The sequence below is a fragment of the Pezoporus wallicus genome, unplaced genomic scaffold (assembly GCF_028554395.1).
Source record: "Pezoporus wallicus isolate ANWC-B61680 ecotype Strahan unplaced genomic scaffold, APGP_CSIRO_Pwel_v1 contig_13381, whole genome shotgun sequence".
Lineage (NCBI taxonomy): Eukaryota > Metazoa > Chordata > Aves > Psittaciformes > Psittacidae > Pezoporus > Pezoporus wallicus.
Genome location: NW_026637893.1, coordinates 36,249 through 55,000, shown reverse-complemented (window position 1 = coordinate 55,000; position 18,752 = coordinate 36,249). Strand labels below are relative to the sequence as shown.

Genomic DNA, 18,752 nt, shown 5'->3' with positions numbered 1-18,752 from the left:
CTCCCAGTGCAACTTTCCTCCTGTTTTGGGTGAGGTGTCTCCCACTTGTTCTTGTAACGCAACAGTTTGACACCTTGAGCAGTGTAGGAATGGAGACGTCTGATGCTCTACTTCATTCTCATTAGTGGGAGCAGCTGTTTAGAATATCCTTGGAATCTTAACTCCAGGCAAAAAGAAGGAGCTTGGAGAGGCAGGAGCTCTGCTTCCTGCCTCCCAGAAGGAAGGGTTTGGGATTAGGTTCAGGATATTCCAAAGGTGTGAAATGTCACATCCTGGAAGCGGTTTCCTGACCCCTCTATTTAGTCCTGGTGAGCCCATGTGTGGCCCAGGAGGGAAGCTGGGCATGGGGAAGCATTTCCCATCCTCTGGAGGTGTTTTGCTTGGTGGAGATGCCTGGGAATCCTGTTAGTGCTTATCACAGGCCTGGGCAACTGAGTGGCTGGACCAGATTTGGTGTGAGAAAGGTGCTCTCCCCATCTCCCATGGGGTGCTGTGTGGGGTGCCCCAAGGGGACCAGTAGAGCTTGGGAATGAGCTCTTTTGTACCCTGTTTTCCCCCAGTTTTGTTGCCTCTGATCGTTATTCCCCCTCCCACCCCCCCCAGTTTTAGCCCTTTGGGTGCTAATGTCGGTGTCCGAATATCCCACAGGGATAACAAGCGGGATCACAGAGCCTCAGTGGCCTCTAGTGGCTGTGGGACAAAGAGCCTGGGGACGAGGGACCTGCAGCCCCCCAAGTCCCCCAGACAAGCAGCAGTTTGGGTCCACACCATCAGAAGCTCCTTTCCCAGGGCAATACTCAAAGGTACAGGGGATTTGGGCAAAGAAAGGGCCCCATTTGGTGGAGGAGCACCCAGCAGGAGGGTGCTGCATCCCAAATCCCCCTGGGCCAAGCAGGGTGCAGAGATTTGGAGCATGGGATTGGTTTATTCCTCATCCTTGTGTTCAAATGTGGGAGGAAAACCAGAGGTTTTCTGCAGGGCAGAATTCCCTTTATGTTTTATCCATTCCCATTTTGCTAAAGCACGTTTTCTGTTGGTATAAAACATGAGCCCCATGTGGTCGAAAACGGTCTTGAAGAACCAAAAAGGGTTTGATACCATTAAAACGACCAGTTTTGTGCCTCCTCCACCAAAGGTCACTAAACCTGCCCTATTGTGAGCGACTGTGATTTTCCCATAAGGAAAAGAGTGGGGAAAACTGTCCCCATTTTATTCCCCAAACCCACAGCATTTGGGAGCAGGCTGGAGCATCCCTGCCCTCGGCACACTGCTCCCCGTCCCACGCCGTCCCTCCTGGCTCCCCCCACAACAAATAAATCCCTTTGCAGGGGAGTGCTGGCCTAGTTTAACGTGCCCTAGTTCTGGTGGGAAAGAAGGAAACAGAAAAGAGACTATTTATTTTGGGCAGTTGCTCCATGGGCATCCTTTTGGGGGGGAAGAGCTGGGGGGGGGGGGGGGGGTTTACCCATTGCAACCCCCTGCCCTCGACCTTTGGGGTGGGTTTGTGCTTGTGGGTTATTGCAAACCGCTCTGGAGAGGTGGGAAATAACCCAGAATGAGCATCCATTGATGACTGCCCTGAGCCCCCCATCGCTGGTATCACCCCTTGGGAGTTCATGCGATGCAAAGGGCTGATGCTGCAATTGATGTGAGGGCTTCAAGCCTATAGAAACCAGTGGCTTTAGAGACGAATAAAAATATTCAAATATTCTCCCCCCCCCCCCAAAGTTCCTGGGTGCGAGGGCCCTGCTGTGCTGGGGCAGCAAGTGCTTCATCACCTTCCTCCAGTGCCAGAATCCCTGCAGAAATGGGATTAAAGGGCATGTTTGGGTAAGGGAGTGGGAATTTGCAAGTGCTCCGAGTGCCACCTGGCCCTCTGCACCTTGCTTGTCCCTTGGCATCCTGCTCCTGCCATAGGTGCCAAGTTCCTCTTGGTGAATAACCCTGCAAACACCTCTTCCATTGTGGCTTTTGGGGGTTTATTTTTACTCCTTTTTATTTTCTTCCCACCGCTGCCAAAACAAGCAGCCCATATGGGCTGGGGCTGGGTGGGTTTTTTTGGCTGTTTCCATAGGGATTTGATGCTGGAGCTGCTGGTGCCAGCTCCCCAGGGGGGATTCTTTTCCTCTGATCCCTGTAACCAGAGCCTGGTCCCGGCATCTCCCAGCCAAGGTCACCGGGGAGACCGCAGGCAGCGTTGGGCCATCTGTTAAATAATGTATGTAATAAACTCCTGCCCCGTGGCCAGCTTAATCCTTAAATCCTCCTTCAAAATATCATCTCCCAGTGATGCACAGCTGGGGGATCCCCAGCTCAGCTCTTGGGAACATCTTCCCCCTCACACCCCATATTGCACCCCTCTTTCCTCATCCCTCCATCCTGCATCCTCCCTGTAAGTGAGCTCGCTGCACACTGGGCTCTCCTGCTCCATTATTTATGTGTCATGCATGAAAGATGCATATAAAAGAGCAGTTTATAACGCACTGGAATCTCCTCTTCTTTCAGCCTCCCTTCCCCCTCAGGCTTTCTCTGGTTCAGCCTTGGCTGCTCCTGGGTGTCAAGGTGGCTTTTGGAGGCTCCTGTGGCCATGCATGGACCCCATCCCTGGAGCATGTGGGTTTCAGTGCTCAGAGGTGTGTTTGATGCATGGTGACTGTGCATTTGGGTCTGACAGACCCAGAGATGAGGTTTTCATGCAAAATAGAGGTTTTTTGATGAATCTAATTAACCAATGCCTGCAACCAGCCCATGGCTGTGTCTTATGAGCTGGCCTCTGCAGATGCAGGATTCTCTACTCCTCCCCGGGCTTCGTTTCCTCTTCCCAAAGCCCTGGGCTTGCACTTGGATGCTGTTTGGGGCAAAACCCATCAGACTTGGGGAGGGGGAAATATCCCTCCATGGCCTAACTCATGCTTTGCAGGGGCATTGGGTCACCAGCCCTGGAGCTAAAGGGTTGGTGGCCACTGAGTCCAAGCTGCACTGAACCCACTGAGGGGGGAATGGAAACAATTAGGGATTCATAATATATTACTGTAGTTTTATATCTACATATAGTTATATTATTTCCGTTGGGATAACCCCCATACCCAGGACCCATTTCCCCCGACATGGCTGTGTTTTCACCCCCTTAGTGCAGAAGTTTGCTCATGCAGGTCGCCCAGGCAGAGCCATAATGGCTCTTATGAGCCCAGGCTGTGACTACTAGTGGTATTCAAAGGGGACCAGCTGGGATTTGGGTTTTGGTGAGAAGGGAGGAGGACAGACAGGCAATCCTGGGATGAAAGTCCCCATTTCCCACAGCTTTCTCAGTAGTGAAGGGGATGATGCCTTCCTGCCTCCCCAGCATCCCCTTTTGGGACCTCGTATTGAATTTCCCCCTGAATCTGAGCCCCCGAGGCATTCCCTCATCAAACAAACTAAAGAATCCCATAGGTAAATATTAATTATAACTAATTATTAGGGGCACAGCATGACCCTGATCCCGAGGGGGCCGAGCTGAGCTTTCCTTCATTATTTGGTGTGTTATTTGGGTGTCGGGGGCTCGCGGTGCTGGGTGGGAAATCACGGCAGAGCCACAGGGATTATTATTACTATTATATATATATATTTTTACCATTTTTGTTTCATTTTCCTCTTTATTTGGACATCGCAGAAATAGCCCTGTGGAGTGAAGTGCAACATACACAATATCTCAGAAAAGGAGGAAAGAAAACCTTGCCCGGAGGTCGGTCACTCAGTCGCAAACAGAAACAAGGAACAAGCCCTCGCCAAGAGGCTTTTTTTTGTTTGTTTTTTACCTCTTTTTTATATGCACATCATGCAAAATAGTTCAAAAGAAAGATTAGAAAAGAGAAGTCAAAGAAAAACCCCACGAGAGATTCGCCCAAGCCCTCGAAAGAGCAGAAAACCCCGAGTGCTGCTTGACTCGGGGAGGGAATCGCTGCCCTCCGGCATCTCCAAGTGTTTGGCACTCTTGTGATTACATCAGGTTAGTTTATCTATATCATTTGAATACAGTCTATTAAAGAAACGGCCACAACAGAAGGAAAATAAACCCCAAACCAAACAAATCACCACACTACAGACTGCAGGGTAGTTAGAAAAGCCGAGCACCCCCCACCCCCCTGTACATATAAAATCTGTCCCTTTGCTCACAGCAACCAAGAAATACAAGCTTTAAAAAATAGCCAGCGCTTCTTCCTCTAGGCCCTTCCCTTATAAAAGTTTGGGGGTTTCCCCCTCGAGAACCTTAAAACGTGACTAAAACGAAAGAGATATTTATATATTTTATATAGTTTTCCAACATCCAAAGACATCAACATAAAAAACAAACCAACCTCGGAAGGGAAGGGGGAGCGTGGTACATCCAAGTGCACGGATTCATTTTTGCAAGGTTAAATAATGTAAACAAGGTGCCCGCTGGGAATGCCCCTGGAAAGGGGGGAGACCCCCGGGGGAGGGGGGGGGTCTCACTTCCACCCCTTCCATCCTTTGCCACCCCCTTTTTCCCTTCTTACCCCCCACCCCCCCCCCAAGATCTCGCGTGGTGCAAGGTTCATCAGACCCAGAGGAGGAATCGCGAGTGATTCCGAGCCGCGGTGTCGCTGCCTCCATTCATCCCTTGTGCCGCAGGTTGGGATAAGGGATTGGGGGGGGGGGGGGGGGGGGGGTATTTTTCGCGATTCTCTCGTTTTCCAGTGGTTTATCAGTAGTTTGGTGGCCGTGGCTGGGCAGGGCTCCTGGAGGGCAGAGGCTGCGCTGCTGTGCGACGGGGACGGCTCTCCAAGTGCTCGCTCAGCATACAGGCGCTGCGGTCTTGGCGGGGGGGTTGGTGGTGGTTATTTTCTGCCCATAACCTGTGCCATTGTAAACCGAACACCCCCCCCACCCTCCGGCCCCGGCTCCCCGGGTGTCCCCGGGGAGGCTTTAAACATCAGGAGGGGCTTTTTCCGAGAGGTTTTGTAGCACATCATCGATTCGATCGTCTTCAATAACCACTAGAAAGCAGAAGAAAACCCCAGCGTAACCGTGGTGAATGCTCTGCTCCCCAAGCCCAAGGTCACCCCGCGGTGGTGGGCACCCTGGGGTGGGTTTTGGGGGTCCCATATCCCTGGTGTGATGGGTGGCAAAGCCAGCACAAAGCCTGACGTTTTGGGGGGGGTGCTTGGCGTGCTGTGTCCTGTCCCCAGGGAGGGTACCCAGTACCCAGCACAGTGCCTAGTGCCCTTCCTACAGCCCGGGGATGATCCCCAGGGCATGGTGGCTTGTCCCCGAGAAAGGTCTCTTTACCCCTATGCCCTGGGGATTGTCCCCTGAACATGATGCCCTGTCCCTGGGGAAAACCCCTGCTGCCCTACAGCCCGGGACACTCTTCCATGTCCTTAGGAAGGTCCTTGATGCCCGACACCCCGGGGAAGAGCCCTGGGGCACGGTGCCCGACACCTCGCAGGGACCCCGCTGCATCGTGCCTGTCCCTGGGGACAGTCCCCGGCGTCCTGTATTCCTGCGGAAGGTCCCTGGGACACGGTGCCCCGCACCCCATAGGTACCCAGCGCGCAAGGTACCATCCCCAGGGATGCTCCCCGCTTCCCTTCATCGCGGGAAGGTCCCGGGGACGCGATGCCCGACACCCCGCGGGGTGCTCCCCACCCCAGGGGACGCCCCATCCCCTGCGAAACCCGTGCCCGCCGCCGCCCGTCCCCGCCGCACCCACCTCTCTTGCTGCGGCCGATCTGCCCCAGCTTGGGCGGCCGCTTGCCCTGCCCGCCGGCGAGGAGCCCGTCGGGGCCGCGGAGCCGAACGGGGAACGGCAGCTGCCCCACGGCCGCGTCCCCCGCCAGCTGCCCCTCGCCGTAGGGCGGCCCCTCCGACATAGGAGCGGCGGGGGGGGGGCCGCCGCCGCCGCCGCCCCCCGACAGCCTCCCGGGGCACGGGGCCCGCGGGCCCGGGGCAGCGGCGCAGCGGGGCGCGGGGCGGCCGCCCCGTCACATCCCGGCCGGGCCCGGCGCTGCTGGCGGCTCCGCGGCTGCGGCGGCGGCTCCGGCGGCGGCAGCGATAGAGGAGCGGGGGGCGGGACCGGGCGGGACGGGGCGGGAGAGGATCAGCCCCCGGGACCGGCCCCGGCACCGCCCCCGGTGGGCGACCCCTCGGGGTTCCCCCGGGGCTGCCCCACCGGAGCGTCCCGCAGAGTCCCGGGAGCGCGGAGCTGCCCCGCAGCATCCCCAAGGAGCCCGGAGCTGCCCCAGAGCATCCCCAAGGAGCCCGGAGCTGCCCCGCAGCATCCCCAGGGAGCCCGGAGCTGCCCCAGAACATCCCCAAGGAGCCCGGAGCTGCCCCGCAGCATCCCCAAGGAGCCCGGAGCTGCCCCAGAGCATGCCCAAGGAGCCCGGAGCTGCCTCACAGTGTCCTTGTGGAGCCTTGAGCTGCCCTGCAGCATCCCTGAGGAGCCAGAAGCTGCCCCACAGCTCCATCTGGGGAGCTCAGCGCCTGTCCCCAGGGAGTGTGGGCTCAGCCCCACATCTGCCCAGCAGAAATGAGCCATTGTGGGGCCACTGGCACTCCATGGGGGGCTGCAATGCATGGAGTCTGTCAGGGTTACGCGTGGCTGTGGGTCCCCAGGACGTGGCCCTACACAAGCTGCTCCTGGGGGATTGCCAAAGGGCTTTGGGGTTGCTGAGAACTTTCCAATGGACTTTTTCCTAGCAGTGCTGCCACAGCAGAGCAGCTCATTGTGGTTATTGCTCAGCAAAGGGCCAGTTTGGGGAAGACCAGGGTTATAGTTCTATACAGCCCCTATATATGGGGGTGGGGGGGGTGTTCTGGCATCCCTGGTGCATCCTCTGCAAAGCCGAGCTGTGGGCGCAGTGTGGAAGGCAGCAAAAAGCCCATTCCCACAGATTGGGTTACAACAACTCTGCTCATGGGTTACTTGGGAATCATGGAGTGGTTTGGGTTCGAAAGGGCCTTAAGATCATCCAATTCCACCCCCCTGCCCTGGGCAGGGACACCGTGATATAACAAATACCGGGCTGTGCTTTCAATATAGGACTTGCAAGTGACTCGGATTGACGCTGAGCGGGACCCGGTCAGGATGGGGTGTCCCATGCCCAAGGACTGGGATGTGCTGCTCCCGTACCCAAACCCTGCGTTTCCTAAGCCCTCAGCTCCAGAAGCCCCTCTCCCGCACACCCCCGAGCTGTCAGCTCCTTACATAAGGTTGCGTCTCCGCCCGAGCTATCACGGGGGAAAGATGGAAATCGGAGGAGAAGGGGATGGGGAAAGCACAGCCCCCCCACAAGGGTATTTTTAGGCTCTGTGTGACAGTGACAGCTCCAATCCCCCGGCAAGGCGCTGAGGCCACATCCTGCCCCGCTCTGCTGTGGGGTGTGTGTCCATGTGTCCCTCACGCTGCTCCTGAGGAGAGGACGAGGCCGTTTGGGGTGGTTGGTCCCCAGGAACCACAGGGAGAAGAGGGAGGGCTTGGCCATCTGGATCCTGGCTTTTCCCATTGGGATTCTGGGTTTCTGGCGTGCAGGCAGCGCGCAGGCAGGCAGCCACCGCCATCTACAGCTGATGTTCCATGTGCTCTTCCCCCAGATCCTGGGGGTTTTGGATGTTCCTACTCCAGGCCCCTAAAACAGGGGCTGCCCACTTGGTGTTCAATCAAAACTTCAGTGCCCCCACAGCAAACACGAACTGGAGTGGCACACTGGGTTTGCTAACCCTCGTGGGTGCTGGCACTGCACGTGATTTGTGGCAAAACAAGGGATTTGGGAGTTTTCCTTTTGTGGATTCAGCGTTGCGGATAAGGGGCCAGGGGGGTTGGATTCAATGGGGGAGAAACAGGATCCCAATGCCAACCTTGATCACAGCTTGGGGTGATATCCCCTGCTCCAGGGCTCATCAGCACAGCCTCACCCTTGTAACGATCTGAGACAAACACGCTTTCGAGCCTATTTTATTCCTTTACACCCTATTTTGCTATCCCAGCTCAAGCCACAGTGTTTCCTCCCCATTCTTGTGTCCTGGTGCAATACAGTCCCAAACCAACATTGCAGATGATGGCAGAATCGCTTGTGTTCACACACAAATCCACTCCCTGGCACTGGGTGCCAGTGTGGCTCGAATTCTGCAGCCTCTGAGAATCCTCAATATGCTTTATTTCCCCCCACTATGTTTTATAATGCAGGTAAGGGCCTGTAGGTTTATGAAGCAGTCCAACTTCTAATGGAAGAGCTTCACTGTGTCTCCCAGCCAAGCACCAAGCCCGTTGTGAGGACTCATCTCTCCCCCCCCCACCTCTGGAGCACGATGTGAACCCCCATCAGCTGCACCATCACCTTTAAGCCCCGGCTCTGGCTCCCAAGTTGAAGCACCCGCTCACTCAAGCTCCCTCCCCTTCCCTAGACCCAAGCAGCAAGGTGAGAACACCCCTTTGTGAGAGGAGAAGAGCTCCCCTGCCCTGCAGGCACTGAATTTAACTGTTGTAGAGAGGAACCACCCTGGTGATGCCCTGCCGGCAGATGGGGCACCGCCGGGGCTCAGGCAGTGCCTGGTAGCACTCGTTGCAGGAGCACACGTGCCCACACTCCAGGAACACGCAGGATTTGGTGTTGCTCAAGCAGATGACACAGGCATTTTTGAGTGTCTCTCCCCCCTCCACGTTCATTTCCCTCATGAGGCGCTCCTGGGCCTGCCGGAACTCATCCTGCATCTGCCTGAGGTGCTGCCGCTCGCGGTGGTGCTGGTATTGCTTCCGGAGGATGACAAACAGGATGGCACAGGTAGCGAAGCCAAAAACCACAGTCAGGATTTTCCAGAACCGGACGCTGGATTCTTGCCTGTGGAGCAAGGAGTCAAAATCCATGGCGCTCAGGTAGTAGGGCATGCCCTGCTTCGGGGGCTGCAGCTTGATGGTGGCGTTATCCAGGACCAGCTCGCCCACCCCGGTCAGCGCCGTGCCCACCTTCAGCATCTGCTCTGTCTCCTGGATGCCCTTGGGGCGCTCCCCGCTGATGTAGTGGCCGATGACATCTGTGAAGGACTGGACAGAGGGGTGGAATTTCTCATACACCGTCTCCAGGCTGAGCTCGGCCGCATCCAGAGGCTTCATCACCCTCACGGTGATGCTGGGGGCGCCTTCCTCCACAGGCACCAGGTCAAAGGGAGTTGTGTTGGTTCTCTGGTGGATGATCTTCTCATAGTCGTTCCTGGAGAAGGGGATGAAGCAAAGGTGAGGGCTAGGGTGTCCCCAGAGGCCTGTTTTGGGGATTCACAGACATGATGATGATCCTCAGGGGGCTGGAGCACCTCCCATACAGAGGCAGGCTGAGAACATTGGGGCTGTTCAGCCTGGAGAAGACCTCAGCCTGCATGGAGACCTCAGAGCAGCTTCCAGATTCTGAAGGGGGCTACAAGGATGTTGGAGAGGGACTCTTCATCAGGGACTGGAGTGGTAGGACAAGGGGTGATGGGTTCAAACAAACAGGGGAAGTTCAGGTTGGAGATAAGGCAGAAGCTCTTCCCTGTGAGGGTGCTGAGGCACTGGCACAGGGTGCCCAGAGAAGCCGTGGCTGCCCCATCCCTGGCAGTGTTCAAGGCCAGGTTGGACACAGGGGCTTGGAGCAAGCTGCTCTAGTGGAAGGGGTCCCTGCCTGTGGCAGGGGTTGGAGCTGGAGGAGCTTTAAGGTCCCTTCCAACCCAAACCAGGCTGGGATTCTGTGATTCTATGTTAGAAACTATGGCAGTGCCTGGGAACGGTCACGTAGGAATTAGGGCTGCTGTGGGTCCAGGTCTGAAGCACCTCCATCAGTCTGCCCATGTGTGATGGTATTTCAGTGTGTCAGACCTTCTGGGGCACTCTGGCTGCTGTGAAAGCTGAAGGTTTGTGTACACCGGGCACATACCAGAGGTGTGTTGTTCGGTTCCACACCATCTTGTGCTCCTGCAGCGTCAGCCGCTGCACGACGCCCTTGCAGTTCTCCACAAACTGGCTGCTCAGGGTCTCCTTCACAGACTGCACCACCCCTGAAAGAGAAACACAACATGTGTGTGTGAGCTGCTCCCCAACCGCACACGGGTACGGGCAGGATCTCAACACGACGGGGGGCACAAGAGCCAGGAGCCTGTGGAATGTGCTGTCCACAGCCAGTGCCCACCTGATAGAGGTAATATAGTCTGGGTTGGAAAGGACCTCAAAGCTCATCTAGCTCCAAGCCCCTGCCATGGGCAGGGACACCTTCCACTAGAGGAAGTGAAAGGGGGAGGATGTTCCCCTAACCCCCCTCCCCGTATAGGTATATATACACACACATATATATATACACACACACGCATATATATATACACATATATATATACACCCATATATATATACACCCATATATATATACCTGTGTAGCTGCATGCAGTAGGCCCTGCCCCTACCTTCGATGACCGCGTAGGGCACGCAGCGCCCTGGTGCTTCCAGCAGCACCGCCCGTAGGTCCCCGTCCAGCCGGACCCTCCTGGCGCCCTGCGGGGAGGGAAACGGAATCCGCGGCTCAGGCGGTGGGACCAGGCCGCGGCTCCGGCGGTGGGACCAGGCCGCGGCTCCGGCGGTGGGACCAGGCCGCGGCTCCGGCGGTGGGACCAGGCCGCGGCTCCGGCGGTGGGACCAGGCCGCGGCTCCGGCGGTGGGACCAGGCCGCGGCTCCGGCGGTGGGACCAGGCCGCGGCTCCGGCGGTGGGACCAGGCCGCGGCTCCGGCGGTGGGACCAGGCCGCGGCTCCGGCGGTGGGACCAGGCCGCGGCTCCGGCGGTGGGACCAGGCCGCGGCTCCGGCGACGGGACCAGGCCGCGGCTCCTGCCCGGGCCCGTGCGCTCTCCCGGGGACCCCCGTTACCCACCTCGAGGCCGCGGGCGATGCGGGCCCTGTGCCGGTACACGGAGCAGACGAGGGCGGTGAGCGCGGTGCTAGCAGCCAGCAGCGCGGCCTGCACCAGCGACGGCCGCCCGCCGCCCTCCATGGCCGCTGCTGTTACCCCGGCAACCGGCCGCGGGTGATGACGCACTCAGCGGCGCTCTGGAGGGTGACTCCACCATAGAGACGCTGGGTCCTCCACGGGCGGGGGGGGGGGAGGGCTCAGCTGGGGATGGAGTCGCAAAGTCCCCTACAAAAAGGGCCTTGTTTGGGGCGCCCAAAGCCCCGCCCCACAGCCCCATGGGGCCTGGAGGGGTCTGCCCCATATCCCGGCTCCCCAGCGTGTGGGGGGAGCAGGACAGATCCCCGCCCCGGTCTTGTAGGGGGGAACAAGCTCCATAAGCTCCAGCCCCACAAGGCCTGGATCCCATCAGGATCTTGGTACGGGGCCCAAATCCTAACACCCCGCCATGGCACTGGGGGAGAACCCCAGCGTGTCCTGCCCCCCTTCACCCCAAAGAGCCGGGGAGGGGGGAGAAAACCCAAATCCCACACCCTGCAAAGCCTGGGGGGTGTCAGGCCAAAGCCCCCCTTCTCCTATGGGTCCAAACAGCAGCCCCATAGCACCCTGGGGAGCACCGTGGTGTGGCCCCCACCATAGCCCCAAAGTCCCCCCCATGTTGAAGCTGGGCATGGGATCTATCGGGAAGCAGCCCCCAGACCCATTTCAAAGGCTCCGTCTTGCACAGCCCATGCAGGATCCTTGCCAGCCCTGTGCTAGGGGAGGTGGGACACACACAGAGACCCTGCCCCCCCCCAATCCCTTTGCTATTGCTTATTCTGGAAAAGCAGCAAAACAGGAGGAAAAAGCAGTGATTTGGGGTAAATGAATTGATCTTCAGGCCCTGGTGCTGCTTTTGGGGTGGGAGGTGGGGGCTGTGGGCAAACCCCATTCTGCAGTGGGGGTCCAAGGGGCCACCCCCCCCCTTGCAGCCTTGTGCCACCCCCAGCTCTATATAGATATATAGATACATATATAAAAAAGCAAGTTGCCATGGCTACGGCGAGAGCTCTGCCAGCCTTGGTGCTGCAGGGAGGGTGCAGAGAGCGCTGGCTGCCCCCAGCCTGCTTTGGCTCGCCTTTGGAGGGGTAAATTCGGTTTAACCCCCCCATTTTCCTCGGTGCTGAGCTTAACTCTTCCTCTCCCATGGTGCAGGTGAGACACAGGCGCTGCTACACCGCAGAAAACACACGTTGGTTTATTATGGCCGCTGTGGAGGAGGCACGAGAGCAGGTTTGTGTGTGGGAATGGGGGGGTGCATCACACACACACACCCCACACCCCCCCCCCCAAGGGCTCTGCCTTGCGAATGAAGCCGCTGTCTTGTCCACATCCATCCCCACGGGAGGTCCAGGTTCAGCCGGTCCCCGCCATGGGGTGTGCGTGGCTCAACACGCCATGGAGGCTGCAGCCCCGCATCTCCCTGGCCAGGCGCAGCACGGCCGCACGCTCAGCGCCGTCCCCCCGCGGTGCCCCGCTGCCGAAGGCCTCATCCTCCTCCTCCTCCAGGATGGAGCTGAGGCGCGGGGCGCAGCGGGTGCGCTCGGCCGGTGGGCGGTAGGGACACTTGGCGTTGAGCAACCGGCGCAGGGGCACCAAGGGCACGATGGCATCGCCCAGGAGCTGCTGCTGGACGTGGCGGAAGTCGTTCTGCCTCTTGAGCCGCTTGAACTCGTTGAAGGCGGACGAGGAGGTCTGGTAGAGGAGCAGGGCCATGGCACGTGCCTTGTCGGCCTTGGACACGAGGACGGCGTGGCACCGCAGCACCACCGCCTTGTTCTTCACTTGATGCCTGTAGACCCAAGCGAACACCTTGGGGTGCCGGCGGTCGGCGGCGCAGTAGGTGATGCGGTGCAGGAGGTACGCGTGGCCTGGCCGCCGGGCCCCCTTCTCGCACGGGCTCATGCGGATGCCTTGAGGTCCCAATGTCAGCTTCATCTTCACCCCGCCAGCTCCCGCGTCGCTCTTCGCCCAGATCTTGCCCACCGCCTCCTCCGTGCAGCCCTCGCCCTTGGCGTGCAGGGTGACGGCGTTGCCCAGGTACCTCACCGTGTACGTCGGGTCCTCTTTGTTCAGCTCCACTTTCTGGCGCTTGCCACGGAAGACGCTGCCCAGTCTCTCCAGCGGGCATTCGGGCAGGAGGTCCGGGCAGGAGCGCAGGAACCCGGCCAGCAGCGCAGCGTAGCTCAGCCCCGGCCCCAGGCTCTTGCTCTTGCACTTACGTTCGTTCTCCACCAGCACAAACTTGCTCCGGCGCCAGGGCAGCATCTCCGCTGTGCCGAGAGTCTATCCACGCTCCTCCAATCCCGGCCGCAACAGTCCCCACCGACCTGCTTGCAAGCAGAGAGGGTCCCCCCGCAGCCCCCCCCCCCCTCCGCACCCCAAATCTGGTTTCTGGGGGGTTGTCCCAGCACCCCCCCACCCGTGTGTGTGTGTGTGTGTGTGTGTGTGTGTGTGTGTGTGTGTCAAGCCCCTACCCCAGCGGCATGGGATGTGGATGCCGTTATCCCGGTGCCGTCTGCCCAGCGGAGGATGCGGAGACGCTGCTTCCTGCGCCTGCTGGTGGGATCGGCGGCTGCGGGGATGCAGCTCTCCGCGGGCTGCTCCACCTCCCCGCGTCGCCCCGGCCCCGAGGATGCGGGGAAACGCCGGGAAACGTCGGCAAACGTCCCCCTCCTCCCAGTGCGCGCCGCCGGACGCGCGCTCGCTCCGTGCTCGGGTAAGGAAACAGAGATGCTGGGAAATAACCACACTGCTCCCCGCATCCATGCAGCAGCCGGACCCCAGCGCCAGCTCCAGGGGGAAATCAGGGCAGGATGCAGGGGGTGATGTTGGGGAGGGTTGGATGTCAGCTTCTGGCCCTGGTATGAGGAAAGAGGGGGGGTTCTCCCCAGACCTGAGCGTTGCACAAGGGGTTTGCAGATCCTGAAGATTTGCTGGCATTTTTTCCTCCAGAAACCTCATTTTTTACCCCATTATACCCTAGCCAGCCAGACCTCCTCGCTGTTCCTCTTGGACCGAGCTTTTGGCTTTTCACTTGTTGCTTTTCACTCCATCTGAGGCCTTGGGACAGTTTTTCTCTGGAGAAAATGAAATGTTGGCCCACAGCACAGCCTAGGGGGGCTTTTGGGGGAGCTGTGTGGGGTTACCTGTGAGATTTCAACCCTACTGTGGAGCCTGAGGCTGTTCAGGGTTCAGCTCTTAGCTCAAACCGTGTTTTCTACCTATGGGGCTTCTTGTGGATGCAGCATGGAGACCCCTGGGCTTGGAGACACGCAAAGAATCCTTGGGATTGACACATGGGGAGGAGAAAGGGATAAACCAACAGGTTTAGTCCAGTTTAGTCTAGGTTTCCTTTTCCCTCCCAGGTTTTGGGGGCATCACACCACATGATGGGGCACAAGAGCATCTGTGGCCCATTTCAGTTGGGAAAACAACCAGGATTTGCACTTGGAAAGCTGAAAATAAGGCTCTGCACTGATTCAGGGCTGCCAAATCCTCTTCTAGCTGCCTGTTGCCTACCCTTGCAAGTAGCTAACTGTTGTCATTAGGTTTCAGGTTGAAGAGTGTGCAGAAGGTGGGTTGTACCGTTATCCCATGGAACAATACTGATCTCAGTGTCCCAGATTTGATTTCTTGGGGTTCCTGTGTCCTCTCACTGTCCCACACTCCATTCTCAGCTCAAGGCATTTGTACCACACCAGAGACTGCTGCCAATTCAGTTTCATGTCCCAGCCTGTCGTGGCTTGTCAACAGCAACCCAGCACCAAGATTTGCTCCCAAAACCGTCAGGGAAGGTCAAAATCCTCCCCAAATCCAGCAAACTGGACAAAACCTGCAGTAATAAATCAGTGAGGGCTGGAATACCCATTTGTGCAGCCAGAAAATGGGGCAAGAAGCTCCTCCAGCAAGGGAGAGGAAGAGATATCTTTAATTAAAGAGCAATTTGCTGATCAGCCCAGCATCCTGGGAGCGCTTTACCCCACAGGGGCTGATTCCCATGGAAGCACCAGCAGAACTGGGGCTGAGGGTATCCCAAAATGGGTTTTATCAGCTCTACCTTCAGCCAGCTTTCCCTGCTGCCTGGTAGTGGTAGTTAAAAGAAGTGGGAATACGTGGTATATATATATATATATATATATATATATATATATATATATATATATATATACCTTCTGTTTTCTATTGAATGAATATATTTCTTTTGATCTCACCAATCAGGACCTGTTGTTTCTTCTCCCCCAGGGGTGATTTAATGACAATTTCGCTGTGAAGCAGCACAACCAGTTTTCAACTGGGAATGAAAGGAAAACAACACATTGAGGCAGCGGCAGTGGGAAAACGCTCCTCTGGGATGGAGAAAGGAGGAGGTACGAAAGGGACAAAGTGGAAAGCATGAGGCAGCAGATGGGGCGGGGACAGGGGACACCCTGAGCGTGATGCTTGGGGGGTCAGGGCTGTCCCTAGGGATGCTCCCCATGGTTCACTGCCGGGGCGTTATCCCGGCAGTGCTGCCCAACCTATTTTCCAGGCGAGGAAATATTTAACCACGGCGTCAGCGGGCAGGGCAGGCAGGGGCAGGAATGGAAGGTGACAGGCAGCACCCAGCCCCTGCTGCTCCCCCGACAGAGCACCTACAGCTCCTGCTGCGCCGCAGCCGGGAGGCCAAGAGCTGCGCTTACTGCCCCTACAGCCGGTTCCCGGTGGGCGCCGCGCTGCTCACAGCCAGTGGGGAGATCTTCTCCGGTAAGCTGAGGCTTGTGAACCCCCTCCTTGTGTTTTGGGGTCCCTTTGGCTATGCATGGCGTGTAGAGGGGTTGGTGTGAGGTGCTGCACCTCCCCGAGTGGCCTCTTTGGCAGTCGCCACCCCAGAGTGAGCCAAAGATTGCAGTGCATGGGAAAAGAGGGGAATGTGTTGGGAACAGCCCAGGATGGGGTGTTGCACACTAAAAATGGTGGGGTTTTTTTTTGCACATTCACTAATAAACAGCTCACTTGGAGCGTTTTGGGGTGGCTGAGTGGGTGCTGGGGGCTTCCCCACAGGGTGCAATGTGGAGAACGCCTGCTACAGCCTCGGGGTGTGCGCTGAGCGCACTGCCATCCAGAAAGCCATCTCCGAGGGGCACACCAGCTTCAGGGCCATGGCCATTGCCAGGTAAGGGCACAGGGAGGGAGGGGAATGGGAGGGGGGTGTGGGGGTGTGGGAAGTGAGAAAACCTTTCATGCACCCAACGGGCAGCTTCTGCTGCAGCGACCCCAGGGTTCTGCTGGGGGGATATAGGTTTCTGCATGGTTATTTTGGAGGAAATGGGGGCAAATGTGCTGTAGCTCTGTATTTTTTGGTGCAGGAAGGTCTTCTGCAGGTGTTCCCCCCCTACCTCTGATCATAAGACTGAGCTCTGTGCCATTCTCCTTTGGCAGTGACATGGGGGACACCTTCATCGTACCTTGTGGTGCCTGCAGACAAGTGATGAGAGAGGTGACAGCGCATGCGGGGGTCTCGTATCTCATCCCCTGACCCAAGGAATCTCCCCCTAAACCACCCCGAGGTGCAAACATGGGGGTTGCAACCCCCTGTCCCCAGCCCTAGGCTCCTGAAACTGCACATTCCTCTGGGAAAAGGGTTTTCCTCCCTGTCCCTTGGGAGCGGGTGCCCAGGGTAATCCATTAACTCACCCTTCCCAGTTGGTTTATTCCTGCTGGGAGATCCACGTGCAGAGTTTAGCTCCGGAGCTGTTGCCATGACTTTGGGAAGCCTGAAAATGAGGGTTTTCCTGCAAAAACCAAGCTCCAAGTGGAGCCCATCCTACTCTCACCTCACTCCTCCCCGCAGGCACCCCGGCCCCTGCAGCCCATTTTGGGATGGTTAATATTTAATGGGTGGCAGGGCTCAGAGTGAAGACCAGATTCAGCAGGTTTGAAGGAATCAGGGCTCACCCTGAGGGGGAAAACCCACACATTGTGAGCCCAAAATACCCCCTGCGGGAGGTGATGCTGAAAAGCTGACCCAAAACACATGCAATAGAGGGAGATGCTCCCTGTGGAGGTGGCCAAAAAGGCCTCTAGAGCAAGCTGCTCTAGTGAAAGGTGTCCCTGCCCATGGCAGGGGCTGGAACTGGATGAGTTTTAAGGTCCCTTCCAACCCATTCTATGATTCTATGGTTGTTTGGGTAATTTGAAGAAGAAATGGAGGTTTTGCACAGGCTCTTCTCCCCTCTCTTCCCCTCCAGTTTGGCACAGATTGGGATGTCTACCTGACCAAAGCAGACGGCAGCTACATTGTCAAGAGGCTGGAGGAGCTGCTGCCGCTCTCCTTCGGCCCTGAGGACCTGAAGAAGGTGTGAGCAGTGTGGCTGCAGCAGCCGTGGCTCTTTGGCAGCAGGGGAGGATGGTTTTTCCCCAATTGCCTGGTGTGTAAGCAGCTTTTTGGGGACAATGCGGTGGGAAATGCATTTACAGTGTTAAATTAACCATTCCTCTCATCTTCTGATTCAGCACTGAACAAGTGAAATCAAGCTGTAGAAATGCCCTGTTATTAGGAAAGAAAAGTGTCCAGGTACTGCTGCAGGTGAGGGGGTAGTTCACAGACAGAGAAGAGTTTGATGCACAGCTCAGGCTTGGGCTTGTTGGTACAGAAACCACTCCTAAATTGTGCAAAGTCATTGTAGCGGAAAAATGCTGAATGTTTCAGCTCCAAAGGAGAAGGGAAAGCAAAAAGGAAAGGCTCCATCAACCCTGGCAGTTATTAATAAGCCAGTTCAGATTAGGTGACATGCTGGAACTGGTTATCACACTGAGTGTGTCCTTTGCTCGCTTCTCTCCAGCTTGTTTTCTTTGCCTTTATTCAGTTGTGGGAATGAAGAGGGAAAGGAGGTTTTGAGGGCTTTGGGAGGGTTTTCCATCTCCAGACTAATGCTGTTTTCTGATTGTACTATTAATTGAATCATGCACAGTGACAAATGAATGTGTTACGGCTCCCAGCCAGCACTCTGCCCATGCCCAAGTGAAATAAAAGCAGTCCTGGTTTATCTCCTGTGGTTGCAACCAATGGTGAATCACAGGGCAGGGGAAACGGGTGCCTTGGCAGAGCAGGAGGGTGCTGGTGCTGCAGGCAGGACATGGCCAGGACACTGCATGGCCCAGTGTGGCCAGGCCAATGCTGTCCACACAGCCAAGGCCCTCCTGCCCTCCCCTGCATGGACCATGCCCAGCTCTGACCTGGGATATGAGGGTGCTGAGGTGCTGGCACAGGGTGCCCAGAGAAGCTGTGGCTGCCCCATCCCTGGCAGTGTTCAAGGCCAGGTTGGACACAGGGGCTTGGAGCAAGCTGCTCTAGTGGAAGGGGTCCCTGCCCGTGGCAGGGGTTGGAGCTGGATGAGCTTTAAGGTCCCTTCCAACACAAACCACTGTGATTCTATGTGCCCAGCCTTGCACCGGGCTCTGCCCAGGGCAGGGCTCTGCTCCGTGATGTCCTGTGCACCGGGCTGTGCTCAAGCTGTGCCCGGGGCAGTGCTGTGCTCCTTGCCCTGCCGAGCACCGGGCTGTGCCGAGCACAAGGCACACCCAGCTTGTCCTGGATGCACCAGGCAGTACCTTGGCTGCGATCGGCTCCGCGCCCTGCCGGGCCCGGGCTGTGCCCAGGAGAGTGTGCAGGTGGTGCCCTGCTCTGTGCCCCTCTCCATGTCCTGCTCCATGTCCCTCTCCATCCTGCTCCATGCCCCGCTCCATCCTGCTCTGTGCCCCTCTCCATGTCCTGCTCCATGCCCCACTCTATCCTGCTCCATGCCCCAC

The 18,752-nt window shown here is 57.5% G+C and overlaps 5 protein-coding genes across 5 annotated transcripts in view; 2 read left to right on the top strand and 3 right to left on the bottom strand.

Annotated features, from left to right (window-relative positions):
• Positions 1–4,682: 4,682 nt before the first annotated feature.
• On the bottom strand, positions 4,683–5,952 carry CAMK2N1 (calcium/calmodulin dependent protein kinase II inhibitor 1). The gene is made up of 2 exons (XM_057408105.1): positions 5,714–5,952; positions 4,683–4,997 (listed from the first exon to the last, which is right to left on the bottom strand). Exons 1-2 carry the CDS (start codon positions 5,871–5,873, stop codon positions 4,927–4,929), a joined length of 231 nt encoding a protein of 76 aa, XP_057264088.1. The 5' UTR covers positions 5,874–5,952; the 3' UTR covers positions 4,683–4,926.
• Positions 5,953–6,026: 74 nt separating this feature from the next.
• The window catches only part of CASP9 (caspase 9), a 47,240-nt gene continuing 34,514 nt past the window's right edge, over positions 6,027–18,752 (top strand). Inside the window, exon 1 of the mRNA XM_057408088.1 lies at positions 6,027–6,047. The gene's annotated coding sequence lies outside the window, so the exon portion shown is untranslated. The remainder of the gene's footprint in view (positions 6,048–18,752) is intronic.
• MUL1 (mitochondrial E3 ubiquitin protein ligase 1) lies at positions 8,472–11,043 on the bottom strand. The gene is made up of 4 exons (XM_057408092.1): positions 10,887–11,043; positions 10,426–10,513; positions 9,906–10,026; positions 8,472–9,209 (listed from the first exon to the last, which is right to left on the bottom strand). Exons 1-4 carry the CDS (start codon positions 11,004–11,006, stop codon positions 8,477–8,479), a joined length of 1,062 nt encoding a protein of 353 aa, XP_057264075.1. The 5' UTR covers positions 11,007–11,043; the 3' UTR covers positions 8,472–8,476.
• FAM43B (family with sequence similarity 43 member B) lies at positions 12,135–13,323 on the bottom strand. Its single transcript, XM_057408093.1, has one exon. The coding sequence runs from the start codon at positions 13,227–13,229 to the stop codon at positions 12,318–12,320; it is 912 nt and encodes a 303-aa protein (XP_057264076.1). The 5' UTR covers positions 13,230–13,323; the 3' UTR covers positions 12,135–12,317.
• On the top strand, positions 15,257–17,989 carry CDA (cytidine deaminase). The gene is made up of 4 exons (XM_057408100.1): positions 15,257–15,707; positions 16,005–16,116; positions 16,383–16,440; positions 17,192–17,989. Exons 1-4 carry the CDS (start codon positions 15,545–15,547, stop codon positions 17,303–17,305), a joined length of 447 nt encoding a protein of 148 aa, XP_057264083.1. The 5' UTR covers positions 15,257–15,544; the 3' UTR covers positions 17,306–17,989.

Coding starts and splice junctions, on each gene's coding strand:
- CAMK2N1 (XM_057408105.1), bottom strand. CDS start 5,873: ATGTCGGAGGGGCCGCCCTACGGCGAGGGGCAGCTGGCGGGGGACGCG. Junction 4,998..5,713: donor GATCGGCCGCAGCAAGAGAG/GTGGGTGCGGCG, acceptor TCTGCTTTCTAG/TGGTTATTGAAGACGATCGA.
- MUL1 (XM_057408092.1), bottom strand. CDS start 11,006: ATGGAGGGCGGCGGGCGGCCGTCGCTGGTGCAGGCCGCGCTGCTGGCT. Junction 10,514..10,886: donor GCATCGCCCGCGGCCTCGAG/GTGGGTAACGGG, acceptor CCCTCCCCGCAG/GGCGCCAGGAGGGTCCGGCT. Junction 10,027..10,425: donor GCCCTACGCGGTCATCGAAG/GTAGGGGCAGGG, acceptor TTTCTCTTTCAG/GGGTGGTGCAGTCTGTGAAG.
- FAM43B (XM_057408093.1), bottom strand. CDS start 13,229: ATGCTGCCCTGGCGCCGGAGCAAGTTTGTGCTGGTGGAGAACGAACGT.
- CDA (XM_057408100.1), top strand. CDS start 15,545: ATGGAAGGTGACAGGCAGCACCCAGCCCCTGCTGCTCCCCCGACAGAG. Junction 16,117..16,382: donor AGGGCCATGGCCATTGCCAG/GTAAGGGCACAG, acceptor CTCCTTTGGCAG/TGACATGGGGGACACCTTCA. Junction 16,441..17,191: donor GCAGACAAGTGATGAGAGAG/GTGACAGCGCAT, acceptor CTTCCCCTCCAG/TTTGGCACAGATTGGGATGT.